The sequence below is a fragment of the Tenrec ecaudatus genome, chromosome 7, assembly GCF_050624435.1.
Source record: "Tenrec ecaudatus isolate mTenEca1 chromosome 7, mTenEca1.hap1, whole genome shotgun sequence".
Taxonomy (NCBI): Eukaryota; Metazoa; Chordata; class Mammalia; order Afrosoricida; family Tenrecidae; genus Tenrec; species Tenrec ecaudatus.
In genome coordinates, this window is record NC_134536.1 from 122,372,164 (window position 1) to 122,390,424 (window position 18,261).

The following is an 18,261-nucleotide window of genomic DNA, read 5'->3' on the forward strand; positions in this document are numbered from 1 at the left end:
TTCTGTATCCATAACCTGGAAACTTGAGGAGACAGGAATCAAGTCTCATATGTAGGGCAGACGTCTGCCTCTAAATCTGTTGATCTTGGGTTTTATTAGTGTCTGCACCTACAAGACAGAAGCCTCCAGTCTAACACCTGTGATGGACTTGGAACTGCTTCGATAACTGTGTGATAGAAGCTCTTTGATATAAACTCCTTTGTGTGCGGAAGCTCTTTGATATAAACGCCTTTGTGTGCGGAAGCTCTTTGATATAAACGCCTTTGTGTGCGTATGTACATATACATGCATGGATGTATATAAATCAGGTTCACTGATTTTCTTCTCTAGAGAACTCAGCCTAAGATAGTTGGTTAGAAATTATTTTTATAAATTAAGTGACAATATACTCAGATATATAGATTATCACAACAAAAACCATTTTTATTTAGTTTTAAGAAGCTATCTGAAATCCTCTGATTTGCTGATCAGATGTGCTTAGGTTCAATCTTAATAGTTTTTTTAAAATATAAGCATGCTTTGATGTCAGTGAAAAGAAATTCTCAGTATCTAATCCGTAGCTGAAGCAAGGGAAAAATGGTAAAGACATCTGGCAAATTTTAATTAGTCCACTAAAAGAATAAGCTCTGAAAGAGAGTAATGGCATTTTAGGATCTTACCATCCAAATACCTAAGTAAAATGTAAGCCATCAGCTAAAGCATGATAATCTTAACTAACACTTATGCTCCTATGGCCTAGGCACTATCAGTATCTTGCATGCATTGACTCACAGCATCACATTTTATCTGTGAAATGACCAATACTGAGCTCCACTCAGACATTATAAACCCTCACTGTGGCTGTTCTCACGGTCCCAAGCAAACAATTGGAGACAGCAGAATACAAACCTGGGGCCCCAGACTCAGCAGCTGGGAAAACTCACTCCACGACTACACTAGATGCTCATCATAGATTTGCAAAGTCTGACTTTAAGTCTTTTTATTTGAGGATGATCAGTCCGACAGAAGCTTCAGCATCTGTAATATCATTGTAGGTAACAGTTTCATCAATTTGTAAATATTAAATTAGTATAAAACATTCTCATGTACAATTTTTAAGAGGTATCCAGTTTGTTATAGGCTTCTTCGATGAATGTTAACATGTTCTTCATCTGGGATGATTTATGAAGAGTCTCCAAGTCCTTTAGAAGAGCATTCTGATTGGGAATCAGTGTCAACATTTCATCCTGTGGGTAGAACAGTACAATTTCTTTTTAAACTTTTACTCTGGGGAAGGACAAATGTAATTTCAACAGAATAGCCTACTAATCTACTTGTACTAATCACCCAACTTCTACAATCATCAACTTGTGGCCAGTCACCTTTCAAAACTCGATCTTACTCTATTTCCCCTGTGCTCATTCTGGGTCTTTACCACTAGTAATTACAAATTATAAATAGAAACATTTAAATTATTTTTCAAGAAAATAGGAAGAATTTCCACCACTATAGGATCATTCTATCATCTTTCCAACATCTATTGAGGAGCCTTTGAAAGAAGACACACTATGAATGTAAATGTAGTCTAGTATAAGTAAAACACAATGAGATTTTATAAAATCATATTAGAAACATAAACAAAATTTACTTCCAGAAACTCTACAATGTGTAGAAAGGCACAACTCAGCATATAACGTGTAGTAACAAAATTATTTAATATCATTAATTCACAAATTGTATTATAGTATATAAACAAAATGAAATGTTATAAAATGGAATGTTATGTAGTTACTGACAAGAACGAGATAAATCTACATAAATTGACAAAGAATGTTCAAACTGTCTTGTTAAATGAGAAAAGTAATTTGCTAAGTCATTTATTGAGTATGTTTTTATATATGAGGGCCTTCAAAAATCTGTGGAAATATGGTATCAAGAGTTTTTCCCATGAACTTTTTGAAATTCCCTAGTATATGCAATCTAGATGTCATGGTGTAGTGAATATGGCCAATATGCATTTACCTGAAGTAAGGGTGCTTTGAGACTGCTCTCAGAAAGTTCTGGAAGATTGAGTACCCCACTATGATCTAGCTGAAGCACCTAAAATAGGAATAGAAAGGTACAGATTATTTTACAAGGCTGACTTCTCTAATCTATTATACTCATAAGTTGTCTTGGTATAAGTTGACAAACAAAATTTTATCTATAGGCTATAGTATTTAATAATTACTTGTTGGGAAATTGACCAATAGTGGGGGTGGCTGCATGGGTTGCCATGGGGATGGGGCTGTTCCCAGGGAGGCTATGTGGGTTGACAGGTGCATGACAGGGGGAGCTCCTCTCGGCACAATTAGAGTAACAGCAGCGCTGTTCTGTCCGACAGCCAGGCCTGGGAGCAGTTAGCACTCTACGCATGTGAACATCTGCTCGACGTAGGAGCTCAGAAATCTGCCCAAACATTTTTATCAGAGATAAGATAGGGAAAAAACATCACATTGGGGGAACCACCAGGATTCTTACATCCTTGGTGGTGTGTACCTTGGGATCTCTACTGTGCAGCTCCAGAAAGGCGGGAGACATGTGAACACTCAAGTGAAGCAAAAGCTTTCCATGACTATAGTGCTGCAGCAGCGCCCCGTCCAGTGCTAGGAAACATTCTCCCAGGAGAGGGCATGCCAGTAGGTCCTGTGCCAACAGGGTCCTTTCAGCCTTTTATGTCACGTCGGTACCCTGGAGGTCCAAGGCCCCCTTTGAGGATACCTAACCAGGCACTTTGAGGTGTCCCAGGAAGTCAGCCATTACTTCCCAGTGGAATGGACCTAAGTTGACAACAAGGACATCCAAATATGGGTGGGTCAATGCAGAGAATGACTCCTCCATGAGGAATGGTGCCCTTAGGACCACAGAACTATGGAGAGGCAATGAGCTCTCCCTCCCCCCTCCGAATGCTTTAGATGGTCCTGGAATGCCTGGAATGCACATGGGCTCAGATGGTCACAGCCCTTGGCCAAATCCAACAAATGCAAATTCAACACCATATTCCTCAGCATCTCCTGGGAATTGTGCAGGTAATCCAGGAGGTAGAGGGCCACCAGGAACACCCATCATGCCTAGTCCTGTAGATTCACCCAACTCTGAGACAACATGTATACTTCAATGAATACAGTACCTCCTGGACCTAACAGATCTAATTTTCCAATGGGTTCCATGGTCTGATGTGTGGATTAAGAGGAATGGAGTCATATCACATGAATGGCTCTTTAGGCTCAGGAGATATAGACAGAATTTCCAAGAATTCTCCCAATAACATGAGCCCGAGTAATCTGTAGGACACTACAAGGGATGATGGTGAGATGAGGCGGGGGTGATTTCTTAAATCCTTTTCAGAGTGAGAGTTAGTCCCCTAGCATGACAAATGAGCGTGCGATTCATGACCAAGGCTCCTCATAAAAACCAGCGAGCCCGCCCCTCACAGAACTACTACGAAGAAAATTACTCATCACAATGTACAGTTCAACCAAGGAGCCTCCGTCTCACCAAACCCACCTTTTGATTTCCAGCTCTCTCACCTCTTTTGTGAAGAAAGTGGGTCCAAACATGAGTCAATGCATGTATATGTGTGGGAAAGAGACTGCATTGTATATGTGTGTATGTTAGATGGACATGCGCATACACCTGCATTGGCCCGCCGGACACTGTAAAATATCACATGACATATTAAGTAGAAGTAAAGAGGGCCTTTTATTCTATCCTTATTTTCATGCTTACATTTTAAATATTAAAAGTTGGTCCCGCACCTCCCTGAACTACTTTGTGCTGTGTATATCACTGCTTTATATAAGTGTTTTCTTAAGGTGAATTAGCTGTTATGGTTTTGTAAATGTCTGCAATCATGGTTAGGAAAAAAATTGCGTATTTGAAAAAAAAATACCTGTTTTGTCTTCTTTTCTACTTCTTCCACTTCATTTGTCAAAATCTGAATTTTGCTTTTTAGGCTGTGAATATTCCCAGTCACTGACTCTATGGTCTCTACGATTTTATCTACTTCTTCCTGAGTAGGAAAAAGAAAAAAATATGTTTTAAATGAAACTGTTCTATCCCTGAGATAACTTTCAAAATAATTCATAAATTTAATAAATGCTAAAAGAAGTAAATGGATTTACCTTCTTTTTTTCCTTTCAAAAAAGACTTTCTAGAAAGGTAATTTATTAATGTAATGATGCATAGTAAGAGAGTTTGAGTTTCCCTGGAGCAAGGAAAAATACCCCACACGTGGACATTTCCTTAAAAACTTACCCAAACTGTCCATATGACAGATCATGGACCAGCTGAATCTGTACCTATGGAGGCCCACGGACAGGTAACAGCAGGCACAGGAAGAAGCTTTCCTGAAGCTCACTAGCAGCGCGAAGCACAGAAAGGCTAACTTTAAAATGTCTTTATTTACTTAGGAACATTTGAGTGTATGTTCTTTCTACGTATTGATGGCAATGTTGGCACTAGGGCAGAGAGAAGTAATCATACGTCTACAAATGAATGACAGTTTTCCACTACAGGAATATGTAATTTCTAGAGAACAACAAAGAGAAAATAAGGAATGAATAGAATGGATATGGAATAACCAGAGATGTGCTGATTGTAGGCCAAGCACAGAATTAATCACCAGCCTTCAGGTTTCAAAAGGGTATTAAGAACTGCACTGCTAAGTGGCCTTTCAAAGCACAGTTGGTTTCTATTAGTTTGGAGAAGCAGAGGAAGAGGGAGGAATACGTGGAATGGAGGGTTGGTTAACCACCTCTGTGAATAAATGCCGTCCCTCTCTCATTACTGTTACTATCATTTGATCAAGGAGTCTGTATTTAAAGGGGTAAACATAGAATATAGTTTTCAATTCTCATGAAATCAAGGACTTCCAGAGTCATGGAGACTAGGTGACCCCTTGAAACTATTGCCTTAAGATAAACTTTAAACCAGAAAATATTCCTGAAGTCGTCCGTCTTACATTAGCTTACCTAGTAAAGAATGTTTGCCTTGAGCTACTTCTATGAGATCAAATTGATAAAAGCTACTAGAAAGATTAGATAGGAGAAGTAAGGAAAAGTAGGGAGCAATGTATTTAGGATAATGGGGAAGAAACGGTTGAGCAAGAGTGAAAACGGTGGCACAAATTAAAGAACATAATCAGCATACTTAAATTATATACCTGCAGGAAATGTGGAATATACAAAGGGCACCCCCCCAAAAAAAAAACAACGGATTTCCTCCCCAAAAGCTGTGTATTTAAAGTTTTTTTAAAAAAAACAACTTTATCACCTTCAAAGTACTCTCCATTACAATTATTACATTTGTTAAATCTGCGATTCCATTCTTAAAAACATTTTTCAAACTCATGCTTACATGACAGTACCTCCCTTTTTTATTTCATCTCTTCTACATTATTATATCATTGTACTTTCATGTCCCCCTGCATTTGTGGAAACAAAATGAAGTCACACGAAGCGAGCTCAGGTGAGTAAGGTACGTGGAGCAAGGCAGGCATGCTGTGTTTTTGCCCAAAACTGGTGCACTGAGATGGCTGTGTGAGTAGATGCATTATGGTGGTGGCAAAGTGAGTCGCCGTCTGCCACAACTCAGGCCTTTTTTATCACACTGTCAAGCAGTCTTTTCAGAACCTCAATAGAAAGCTTGTTTAAAGTTTGATCTGCCCTGGAGGAATGGACTCCAAATGCACCATGAGTCAACATTTTCATCCACTTAGGAAGTTGCTGGACATCCAGAATGAGGTTTGTCATCAATCAGCATTTCACCTTTTTTGAAATGAGAAAATCATGTGTTCACTTGAGTTTTTCCCATAGCGCTGTCCTTGTCAGCTGTGTTCAACATCACAACAGTTTCTGCAGCATTTTTCCTGAGCAGGAAAAAAATGTCATAGCCACACACTGCTCTCTTAAATCGGCCATCTCAGAAAACGAGCTGAACTACTTTTATGAAAAAATTCACTGTGACCAGTGAACAATGCCACTGGGTGCACTAACTCCGACTGGGTTGCCCAATGCTCACCTTGAGAAAAAATGAGTACTACAAAAGCTCTGTTCAGCACAATTTCAGTTTTTCTTGGGTCCCCTTGTATGTTCTCTTGTGAATATTCTCAAGAATAACAAAAACAAATTACATATTTTTAAAATAACAAAAAATACCCTGAACTATTTCCTAGTCTAGTCATAGTAACTGTCAAGGAAAGCACTGATTCTGGAAATCGAGGAACAACTTTTAAATCTTGCCTTAGCAATATTGTTGTGTCATTCATTCTCCGAATATTGAATGCTGAATGGTTGCTGGCAGTTTTCCTGAGTAACTCCACTATGGTTTCTAGTAAAAACTTTCTAAAAAGTACCTGTAGGTATTATCAAACTACCTGTTTGTGCATTCTGTAAAGTTCCAGAGCTATGAGTAGAAGAGTTACAAATGGTTTTTCATTTGTAATTGTAAAAAACAAAATTCTGTAGAGGGCAGTTATAAAACTACTTCAATATAACCAAAACCTTGAGGGAATGAATCTCTGGACAAAGGTGTTCAAGACCATAGTCTCAGGAGACACCAGATCATTTGGGATAACATGGTCATAATGACAATGTCCTACATTCTAATTTGATGAGTCATAAACCCCCACGAACAACTTTCTTTGGTGCAGCTATTGGTCTTTCCCTCTCTAGAAGCGTGATGGAAGCACAGACATGTAGAAAGATACATATACAGAAAGACTGTAATACTCGACCATGTGGAGGTGACCCTGAAACTAGAAGAACTAGGTGATAGCCCAGGTACCATTACCGACTACTCTGAAAGGGATGACAATAGAGTGGGAGAAAATATGAACCAACTCAAAATCAAAAAGGCGAGCAGGCTTACTGGTTGAACAGAGACTAGTGGAACCCCCAAGATTACGTCCCTTCTTAGTCACCCTTCAGGTATGAAACTCAACTCACCCTAGTGGCTCAGTTTATATTCAAACGCGTGTCCACTTTAAAGAGGGAATAACACCAGTGACGTGAGATGCCTTGGAATAATCAACCATCTCAGCTGAGATCCAAAGGAGGGCAAAGTCCCAAAGGTTAGCCAAGGACAAAGTCCCAAAGGTTAGCCAAGGAGGGATGGAAACAGCAAACAGAAAGAGTAAGTAGAACAAGTGGTGTTACATTGTGGGTATTGCAACAAATGAGATGAAACAAAATGCATATGAATTAGTGAATATAAAACTGATGATCTAGAAATCTTCTCCTTATCCACAAAAAGTAAAAAAGGAAGCATAGACACAATGTGAGACAACCACTAAAAAAAATACCCTATTAAATTATAATATAATGTCAATGTAGGTCTCAGAAAGCCTCTCATTTTATTCTAAATCCTCTGGAACAATTGGAATGATATGGGGATTTTAGATTATTGGAGATCCCTGAGGATACATTATAACATAAACCTACCCACCTTACATTAATGAATTGTTAATAAACATTAGATTGGCAAACTACTTTACAATATCTATAAGGAATATACAGTCCACTTTGTTTTAATTTTGAATAATTAAATACTTTTAATAATTATTTCATATGCCCATGAAGATCATGGGTCGTGTAAATTCCAGAATCCTGATACTTTGTTCTCAAATATGAGGATATAACAAATCCCTATACTTTTTACAATAGAACACAAGCCTGTCCACTTCTGCCCCACCCTCCCAATTGTTCCTGTGTTAACTTCATTATGTCCTACGCCCTGGCTGGCCTATTCTGACCCACATTAGTGGCCCTGGCAGACACAGAAGTATTCCACAGGATATTCAAGACTACACGTTTCAGAAGTGGCATGCCTGGTCTTTTTTCTGTGGAGCCCTTGGTGGGTTCCAATGGATGACCTTTGGTTATCAGCCCAATGCTTAACCAACTGGCCCACGTCTTTATTAAACCCAACATAACTGCCAGTCATTTCTGACCCACATCTACTTTAAAAGGCAGACTAGCACTGCCCTTTTGGGTTCCTAAAACTCTAATCCTGAGCAGCAACTGGAGGGTTTGAACTACAAGCTGTGGTTAACAGCTTAAGGTGTAACTCACCAAGTCACCATGGCACCTTCTCTTCTCTGTTCTCAAAAACGCACCACTTCTGGGTCAGTTCCACTTATAGGACAGGGTAGAGATGCCCCAGTGAGTTTCTGAGACTGTAACTCCATATAGGAATAGAAAGGCTCATCTTTCTCCCAAAGGGTTACTGGTTGTTTTGAACTGCTGGCCTTGCAGTTAGTAGCCCAATGCATAATCACTAAGTCACCAAGGCTGTCTCCAGGAACCCCTGGTTGTGTGTGTGTGTGTGTGTGTGTGTGTATGTGTGTGTGTGTGTATGTGTGTGTGTGTGAGCTGGCCAGCTCCCACTCATTAATACAAGCCCTCAGGTTTAGTCAAGATATATAAATAATAAAATCACTTTATTAAAAAAATTCCAAAGGTGCGAGTTAACTTTTCAGAACTAGAAACAAAGGCAAATTGTTTGGTACAGGCATTCATTTTTACTCTACATGCTATTTTATTCAGTGGTTTACATATAAAAGCTTGAAGTTAGTCATGACTGCTAATGCTATTTCTCATTATCTTCTAAAGGATGTAATTGCATAATGACCAAGAATCATCCTGTGAAATCAGACTGAAGAGATCTGAATCACAGCCCACAATATCAACATGTCTCATTCACGCTGGTGAAATGAGAATACTATACTATAGATCTTTGAATTCTATGAAGAATGAAGAAGGTAACTGTACAGTGCTTAGAATACTGATTGGTAATGGGTATAGTGTGAAGCAGCACCTAGTCATTACAAGTGTCTCCTTCCCAGACGCCCCCTCCCCCAGCTTCCCCAGAATGCTAAAGCAAGCTCCCGTGAGCGTCAGAGTCTATGTCACCCCTGCCGCATTCAAACTTGCCCACCAGGAAGATGCATGATGCCCTTCCAAACCTAATTATTAACCACAGCCCCCTATGGTATATTAGGGTGTGGTTTCTTTGTCTCGCTCTTTGCTTGCTCTCGCTTTGATTATGGTACTACCGTTTCCCCCCCGACCTCTCTTCACTCTGCTAGCCCATCCCCTTTCACTGTGCTTCCTTGCCCTTCCTTCTCGTCTTTAAACACTCTGCGGCTCGTGTTTCTCAATAAAGCCTGTTAATAGATCCTCGCATTCAGTTCGTCTAATTTTTCTATCATATTTTCATTATGCTAGCTATAATATGAGGGACTTCAAAAAGCTGGTGGAAAGACAGCATTAAAAGAAAATGGGCTGTTTCCCATTAAATTTTTGACCCCCCCCCAATAACAATGGCAATGTGTTCTTCTAGCCGATACAATACCACAGACAGGTTAGAAACACTTGTTATGTTTTGAAATTCTATAGCATTCAGCAATGAGTATCCCTAATGAGAGAACAAAAACAACTGCTAGTTAATCAATAATACAGCACAATCAATAACTAATAACTAGAGAGCTAGAGTTCGGGCAATGTTTTCCCTTTGATTAAAATAATAAAAATTTGAATGGTCGAACATATATTATTTATGGCTGGAATATATATCAGAATTACTGGTCTTTTCCTCTATCCAATAATTCTAATCTAAGGATTCAGTCCAAACGCCATACCTGCAACAATGTCAAATCTTCTTCATTAGCTTTATGCTGTGCTTTTTCCATTTTCAGTAGATTTGACACATTGGTTATATTTTTCAGATTTGTAGGAGGGACTTTCAGAGTCTCACATAATTGTAGCAATCTTAAGGATAGAATAATGACAAAATTATTTATATGAAATAGTTCAATAATCAAGCTAAAGACAGAGTTGAAGTTGACAAAATAATTTTCCCAGTCCTGATATACAAGAGTGACCGAAGTAAGCACTTGTAATTTCAGATTCTCCCTAATAAATTCTCTGAAACTTATTAACTTGCTCCAGAAACACATGCAATAGTAGTTATCCTCTTAAGAATTGTAACAAAAAAACTTTCATATTCCTCAAATGTCTGGTGTGGCAACAAAGGTAGTTGTATTTTCTTTAAAAGTTCGAGTCATATTTCAATTGTATATTACCTTTTTTTCACAAAGTTAAGGTGGTACTGAATTTTTTCACTGTTTTTAACATTATTACTCAAAATTGTTCTAGGAAAGATGGAAAAACATATTAGTGTGAAACACAATTGGCATAATTTATGGACTTTCCATTCAGATTCTTTCAAGTGCTACCAAGGAATTATCAACTTTCTTTCCTTTGGTATTAAATACATTTTAAACAGAGTAATAAAAGCTCTTGTTGGTTTGCATGGTGGCAGGCTATTACCTGAAACTCTGATAGACTTCAGCTCTTTAAGGCAGTCTCCCCTCTTTTTCTTTGTATTCCTTCTAGCATAGAAACTGCCATACAGTGACAACTGAACTCAATGTCTTCCTACAGCATGCCATTAACAGAGCAGGGTAAAACTCTATCGACAGGAGAAACCAGGTCTTCATTTTAATCTTATTTTTAAACTTGATCATTTCATTGACAGAATCCCATGTTTTTAAAATCAGGAAGTTTCTTTTGCTGAAGGCGAATGTCATAAAACTTACCTTCTGAGAGAGAAAAATACTCTATCATTTAAAACAGATCATTACATTTAGATTGATACCTATAAAAAGTATATAAATAGAAACCAAAGATGAACCATAGGAAAAAAATTATACTCACAATACTGTTGATTCAATCATAGCTTGCAAATGTTCTTGGTTTATCTTTGAAAGAGGTTTCCAGGTTTTTCTCTTGTTGGGTGCTATCTTGATCCGTTTTAAATTAGTTTGCTTTGTTTTTCCTGTCACTGGTGATGGAAGAAACCATGATTAGTGCATCTATTTGCATGTTTTTACTTAAGAAGTGATTCAAGTATAATGAAGGTGAGGGAAACTTGAACACCACATTACTGTGAGGCTGTATAAACTGTGGTTTACTATCCTTTGAACTGCAGTCAGGACATACTACTTATTGAATAGGGAGATTTTATTTAAATGATACTACATTTTGAAACCTTAAACAAATAATTCTAAATAATGAACCAAGATACAATTATTAGGAATCGACATAAAAGTTTGTTTCTCAGAAATGGCTTGAATTCTTTAAAAGCTTTATTGAAATTATTTAAAACTGATTTCTATAAAGTCAGATATTAACTGGAATAAAACAGATAAATCAAAAGTAGATTTTTCAGTATTTATTTAGCTCACAGTACCATTCTACTTATAAGTAATCCTGAGGTAAGTAGGAGATATATTATCAATTCACATGAAAATTGGTTTCAGAGAGAATGAATAAATTAAAATAACAGTTATGCAAAGTATTATAAATAAAAAATACTGTAACTATGGGAGTATAAAACCAGAGGACCAGAGGCCTTAACCTGGTCTTGGGTGAGGAGGAAGGAGTGGTGATTAAGCAGACAGTAACTTCAAACTAATTAACTGCAAATAAAGTTACAAGGTAGCTCTAATGTAGACTGGTAGAACAGAAATATACTTATCTAGAAGAGATCCTTAGACATCTCACAAATCAGTAATAATTCAAACTATAGGGTACTTCCATTTTCTCTAGTTCATATCAAAATTCAGTGCCATCAAAGCCTCCATGGTATTTTGTTATAGGTGCTGAGTAACATTTGTTGACCTAAATAAGTGAGCAATCATCAATATCCATACCTAAAATATGCTGAATGAGATTTCTTAATACTTTGTTTTGCAGAACCCATAAGCAAGATGCTGAGAATGCTTTCAACACTTACAGATAGCTTGAAAAAGGCTCCAGGTTAATATAGAATAGAAATACCTTGAGGAGACAGATGCTTTTGCTTGTTGTTTTTCACTGGACTTTTAACCTAAAACACACACACACACACACACACACACACACACACACACACACACACACACAACAGAGAATTAACCATCAGATAAAGATATTTCCAATGCATCTGTCATGTATGTTAGAATATTTAGGTAAGGAAAAAAACATGTATATTGTCACTTCTACAGAAGAAGGGTATGTATTTATCACAGGCAGTGGATCTTTTAAAGCAATTTCTGGACACTGGTGATAATGCATAACAGAAGTTTTACGTAGCATCACAATTGTTTTTAATCAAGTATTGCATTGCCCATGAAACAATATTACATAGTCTAGCTACAAAACAAATATAGGCATTACCTACTGACCAGGTAAGACATAGAAAAAAGTTTTGACTAATCTATTGATGAGAGGGGCAAAACTATAGTAGGAAAAGAGTTATTTCTCCATTTTTTCGGTTAATTACAATCTCTTCTCCAAACTGGTGAGATTCTACTTACAACATCTGTATGCTGAGGAATTGGTATACTTCTTTCCTTCGCTTCACATTTCATACCCTTCGATGCCGCATGACCCACCCCTTCCTACAGCATGCTGTGGTCAGTGCTTGCTTTTGAACAATTGAAGTAGCAACAATAACCACCTGGAGATTTTCCATGTTGCAAATACCTCTCACATAATTGTACGTAGTGTATTACAAAAATAGCTTTTACAATTGGGTATTAACAAATACCCACTGCACCTTTCCCCCAAACTCACTGACTTCTCATATTTTCTTGTTTGTTAGCAAGTGATCTTCTATTCTCTACATAGAAAACTTCAAATCAGAGTTCTGATTGATACATTTGATATTTTTATTACCTCGCTCTCAGATAACTCCATTTCCTCATCATCAGTTTCTCTGATAACTGCAACTCTTCGTCCTTTTCTTTTTGGATTTGTTTTTAACTGTTGAGCTTTTTCCTTGGAGAGCTTTACTTTGCCAGACATCCTGAAGAAAATGGAACAATTATACAGTACTTTGAAAATTAAAGACACAGAAAAAATGGTGAACCCCTGCTGAAGGAGCCATGAAGGGAGAACTGTGTCTCGTGTCAAGTATCTGTCTAGGACAGTACGCAAACGTCTGTCTCAGCTGGTTCTCATAAACTGCTTCCTTATTGCAAACCGTAAGGAGTTTGTGGAAGCAGCTGCAAACAGTGTTTCCCTGGTAGAATGGAAACAAACGGTATGGGCCAAGATACGGAACTCGCTGTCAAGGCTATGAGACATTCAGGCGTGGGAATAGCAAACTTATCTGGGAACACTGGCAGTATTTAGATCTTCATAATAAAGCACTGCGGCTGTCAAGGCTGCTGCAGTTTGTGCCATTTCTGTCTGTGTCTACTTTGTGCTGCAGTCCTGTATTGTGTCTCTGTGTGAGTGTGTGTCTATTCGCGGTCCATATCCATTCCTCCTGCTCGAGAAACCGCATCACCTGCATACCATTTTATTAAAAAGGCTGAATTGTCTCACTTTAAAATAAAATCTGGGGATGGCACAGTTTTTAACGGGAGTTCTGGCTACTCAGTGGTTAAGGACTCAACTGGAAGAGAGCTTCATGAAGATTGATGGTATAAGAAATCCCAAGGGGCAGTTTTCTCTCTACTATGGGATCACTATGAGGTGGAATTGATTAAAGGGCAGGGAAGCAGGGTTATTTTTCCTGTTTAAAAACATTTCTATAAATACGGGTAAGTTGAAGCACACTGCTGCGATATCACAGTAACCTTTATTAAAGAAAAAGTATCAAAATATGAAGGAACTGTTTCTTGGAATATCCTCCATTTAAGTCTACACACTTTTGAAGTTAGTGTTTCCACATCTCTAACTCTTCCACAAAGAATTCAGCACTTTGTGATTTACATTACAAAAATGACAGATTTTAAAAATTTCTTCGGGGGCCACAAATCATAATCTTTTTCAATGTTCTCTAAATTTGAGATAACAAAAGATCTGATTGGGCAAGGTGAGGGCTACAGGGTCGATGGCGAGTTTCTTGCAAGATGGTCCTTGCTCTTCTGGAAGAAGGACGCGCACGGTTATGATGGAAAACATTCCTTGGCGTACTTTCCCTGACCCTTTCCCCACCAATACAGCTTTCAGTTTCCTTAAAAATTTTCATATTAAGCCCAATCCCATCTTGTATCTTTTAAGAAAACCTATCAAGAATACCCATTTGGAATTCCCTAAAATAGTTGCCATAATCTTCGGAGTTGAGCCCCATGGCTTGAATATAATTAGCTCAGCAGATCCCCCGGAAGCCACTTGATTTGTCCCTTTTTTGAAGGTACCCTAAGGAGAATAAGTATATTCCAGCAAGAACTTGTCTGTGGCCCTCCACTGATTGCAGAGCCATGTTTAAACATTACATTTGGCATAAACCCGCGCCTGCGCAAACTGGACCCCCCGTAGCAATACTTTTTGACTTGCCTTCCTATGTTGGTATGTATAGCTAGCTCACTACACAGCTAAGGTATTCATTTGTTTTAGATTGTGATGATTGTGTTAACAGTTTCAATGTATACATAAACTTAGAGAAGGCCAATAAGGAAGATTGAAAAAATCTATTCCTACTAAGCTTGAAAATTTCCACTGAAAAACAAACAAAACAAAAAACCCCAGAAACAATGGGCAAGAAATACCTGAGAGATTCCAAATCACATGTGGAGACTAAGAGGTCAGTTATAAAAAGAGCTAAAAGATCACTTTGCCCTAGTTTGAAAGATGTCTTATTAAATATAAATTGATACCCATTATCTTTTGTGTTCTAGTTTTGAAATGCCTTACATCTCAGCTTGCCATATATGCCTTGCTTATCCAAATACCCTTCTAACCTCAATCCCTACTGCGCATCCCCCAAACTCTTAACTGTGCCAGTTATGCTCCTTAACCAGCTAACCTCCGTCTCCTTTCCACACTTCTATCCCACTATTCAACTGAACCTTCCTTTCTAATTATCTTATGCATGGTTCTTGATAGTTCAAGAACCTTTTTAACCTCAATGCATGTAATGTATAAGCTTCCTGTATTGATCTCCCAGTCTGTCTACCTACTTCCTTCACTCCTTCATAACCACTCCACTTTATTTCTCCCTCCCGTTTCTGGAATCCTAAGTTCCCATTTACTGCACACTTGATATTTACTTAGTTCTATATATTTTTTCCCTTAATCTTTACTCAAAAACATTGAAATCCGTATCAATCCAAGTTTGGTTCACAAACTATTGGTAACATACTCTTGTACATGTAAAATTGAAACATTTGGTAGAGCAATTTAATGCATGTTGATTACAACTAGGAGAAAATGGCCTAGCTTTTGTCTCATTTCATTTTTCTAGGAATTAGTATTTTACAAAATTATTAGTTGTCAAGGTGAGAAATCAAAACAACAAACTGGCCCTTTACTACAGATTGCATTTCGACACCTACTTGAGACACTGGAAAGTGCCTGGTCTCTTAGCCTCTGCACAACTGCTCTCTGTGGACAGGGTAATTCTTGGTTATGGTGGGCCATGTTCTTTGTGTAGGACATATAGCAGTGTCTCAGTCTTGGCACCTTAAAAACCAGTATTCCTAATCCCTTGTTTTAACAACCAAAGCTGTCCCTTGACATTGCCAAATGTCCTCTGAAAACAAACCTACTTCAGTTGAGAACTTTTGTCATATTAGCTAAGATGGAACCAGGGATGAGGAAAATTTCCAAGTTTCAATCCTGGCTATGTCACTTAGTGAACGGTCTTGCACAAATAAATTTAACTTGGCTTTCTTATCTGTGAAACAAATAGTACCAATAGCAAGGACTTTGTGAAGCTAAAATGATTTAAGACAGGATGTATAACGTGTACAACAATGAACTCCAGTAAAATCTATAGTTTTTCTATTAACTGTTGTACTGAACGCAGTGTTTAAGAAAGGACAATTTTAACCTGTCTTAGCTCCACATTGTAGTTGCAGTGAGCAGAGATGAGTGAAAGACTATTTTCTACAGATTGGTTTGTTGTGAAAGAATATTGTTTTCAGAGAAAAACCACCCTAAAACAACTTGAACTACTTTTGGAAAGATTTTCCCATTGCAACCTGCAATAAGGGCTACAAGATTATTTAATAAAGAATATAGAACGTACTCTTTCCCCAAGAGGAAACAGGTTGACATCCCAAACTCTTGTTTTTCCCTACCACTTTGCGGAGACCGAGCATCTCAATCTAGACTCCTCCGTGGACGCCGGCGGTGAGAACAACATCTGGACCACACACCTGTGCGGTGCGGACTTCTCGCGTGTCACACTGCTGACCGCCGTGCCTTCAGCCCCCAACACACTTATCTTTAACACACTTATCTCCAAGGCGGCAGATGAGCCACTGCCAGCTCCAGATAAGATACGGGGAGACTGGAGGAACCAGTGGGGAAATCGCTCTCGTCCCGGACGGCATACCTGCTCGGGTTTCTTTCCCCTTGGAAAAGGCAGTGGCCACGTAACCCATGGACCAACCTGGGCGCAGCGGATTAAGCGTTTCCAAACCGTTTATCACCAATGCCTCTTCAAGCCTCAGGTTAGCAGTGCTCAAAGCAATTCCCGCCCTGAGGCTCAAGTGCTGAGCAGACCCGGAAGTGGACGGAATTAAGCGGAAACACTTGCCGGCGGAGGCGGGGCATCTAGCCTCACCTTCCGGTGTCAACACGGCGCGCTCGCCAGAGGACGACTCGATTGGCTGGCGAGAGGGCGTGTCGGCCTACGCCTCCGTGGCCTGCGCGCATGCGTAATGAGATCCCAGCTGTGAAGTTCACGGGCTGGGACCGCGGAAATCCAGCTGCCGTAACCACTGTGCAGGTTTGGTACTGGTTGGAGAGGGGTCCGCCAGTAAGTAGGGTTGAGCATCTTGGGGGCACGTTAGCATTTCGTCTCTGACTCCCCTCTTCCTCCTACTCTAGTCCGGTCAATTCTCCTCTTGTTCCCCAACCCCAAACGCTCTCCGATATACTCTCTTAGTAGACGTCTCCTCTGCCTTCTCAAGTTCAGGTTCGCACTTGGATCTTTCATTCTGGGTTAGGACCCCCTGGAAAAAGATGCCATTACCATTCAGGGGCTTACGCCACCTAAACACCCTAAAGCATTCTGCATGGCAGGGTCACTTGTCCTAAGTCAGAGTGCACTGGCTTCCTTGGCGGCTCTCAGGGCTGAAAGCCAGCTGCCAATCACAGTCGCTGGAATGGACGCCAAGTCGCTGTGACCCCGTGTGTGTCCGCGGAGAACTGCGCTGTAGGGTTTTCAGTGGTTGATTTGAGGAAGGAGATCACGAGCCTAAATTGGAGACGCCTGTGGGTGAACTAGCTCTGCAATCTCTTGGTTAGCAGCCATGCACCTTAGAGGATTGCACACCGAGGCTTTGCCATAGTTTTGAAAGAGGTGGCTGGAATGAAGGTGACTTTCTGTATGTAGGTGGGGGTGAGGGAAGGAGGTGAATCAGGACAGACATCTACATTGACATAAAGGTGCACATTCCTGACTTGATTGAGTATTCTCCCAATATTTCTGTACGTTTAACAGTTTACTTACACAAATGTTACATTTAATGTGCCGGCATTATGCTGCGTTCTAACTCAAAGGGATTGAACACCAGAGGCCTCAACTGGCCTTTCTTCAAGTGTTTTTATGGAACTGCATGTAAACGTCAAAACCTGACAAATAACTTGATATCAAATTGTAGGTATGTCTCTTAGAGGTGTTGTTGGAAGGGACACACGTCAATATTGTTTTTTAACATTTTATAACCATACATTTCCTTCTAACCATTAATAACATATTTGCTTGACATGCTGTTTCTTTGAATACCCGGAGTCTCTTGTTGGCCTCTGAGAACAGTCAAAGTCATATTGCTGTCAGCTGTCCTGTGTTCTCATCTAACAGTGATGTCCATTGTTTGGGGAAATCATTGTTATCCATGGTTAGGAAACCCCAGAGATATTTTATGTGAAAGGGCTATGATAAGTCTTGTCTATAATCTACTCGCTGACAGCTTTTATATCATGACTACCTTACCTGGTTAAGGACTCTTTGTGGTGCAGCAGGTTAAGCATTGGGTGGTTGAATGAAAGGTCAGCAGTGTGAACTTACCAGCCTGTCTCTGTGTGAAAAAGAGGAGGCTTTTGGCTTTGGTAATGACTTACAGCCTCGACAGCCTGGGACAGTTCTCTGTTCCACAGAGTCACTTTGTGTTAGAATTGACTTGGCAGTAGGTTTTTGGAGATGCTGATGATTCAGTTATAACTTCCTTATTTTTCTCCACTCACCTCTTTTGCTGGTAAGTATAATATATTGCTCACAAGGAAATGGATCACAAGG

At 39.3% G+C, this 18,261-nt stretch overlaps 2 protein-coding genes and 1 pseudogene across 4 annotated transcripts in view; 2 read left to right on the top strand and 1 right to left on the bottom strand.

Moving 5' to 3' along the window:
* Nucleotides 1–402: 402 nt before the first annotated feature.
* On the bottom strand, nucleotides 403–16,545 carry CENPQ (centromere protein Q). 3 transcript variants are annotated; one of them, XM_075554992.1, is made up of 9 exons: nucleotides 16,411–16,545; nucleotides 12,741–12,870; nucleotides 11,862–11,910; nucleotides 10,737–10,863; nucleotides 10,103–10,171; nucleotides 9,659–9,788; nucleotides 3,911–4,030; nucleotides 2,002–2,079; nucleotides 403–1,226 (listed from the first exon to the last, which is right to left on the bottom strand). In XM_075554992.1, the coding sequence occupies exons 2-9, from the start codon at nucleotides 12,867–12,869 to the stop codon at nucleotides 1,095–1,097; spliced, it is 834 nt and encodes a 277-aa protein (XP_075411107.1). In that variant the 5' UTR covers nucleotide 12,870; nucleotides 16,411–16,545; the 3' UTR covers nucleotides 403–1,094. The 3 variants fall into 3 exon arrangements, with proteins under 3 accessions (XP_075411107.1, XP_075411106.1, XP_075411108.1); XM_075554991.1 differs by having other exon boundaries at nucleotides 16,354–16,542; XM_075554993.1 differs by lacking the exon at nucleotides 10,103–10,171 and having other exon boundaries at nucleotides 16,354–16,543.
* Nucleotides 2,425–3,429, top strand: LOC142453106 (single-stranded DNA-binding protein 2 pseudogene; annotated as a pseudogene).
* Nucleotides 16,546–16,640: 95 nt separating the features above from the next.
* The window catches only part of MMUT (methylmalonyl-CoA mutase), a 37,244-nt gene continuing 35,623 nt past the window's right edge, over nucleotides 16,641–18,261 (top strand). The window contains exon 1 of the mRNA XM_075554995.1: nucleotides 16,641–16,779. The gene's annotated coding sequence lies outside the window, so the exon portion shown is untranslated. The remainder of the gene's footprint in view (nucleotides 16,780–18,261) is intronic.

Coding starts and splice junctions, on each gene's coding strand:
- CENPQ (XM_075554992.1), bottom strand. CDS start 12,869: ATGTCTGGCAAAGTAAAGCTCTCCAAGGAAAAAGCTCAACAGTTAAAA. Junction 10,172..10,736: donor ATGATTGAATCAACAGTATT/GTGAGTATAATT, acceptor CATCTTTCCTAG/AACAATTTTGAGTAATAATG. Junction 2,080..3,910: donor TAGAAAAGAAGACAAAACAG/GTATTTTTTTTT, acceptor TTCCTATTTTAG/GTGCTTCAGCTAGATCATAG.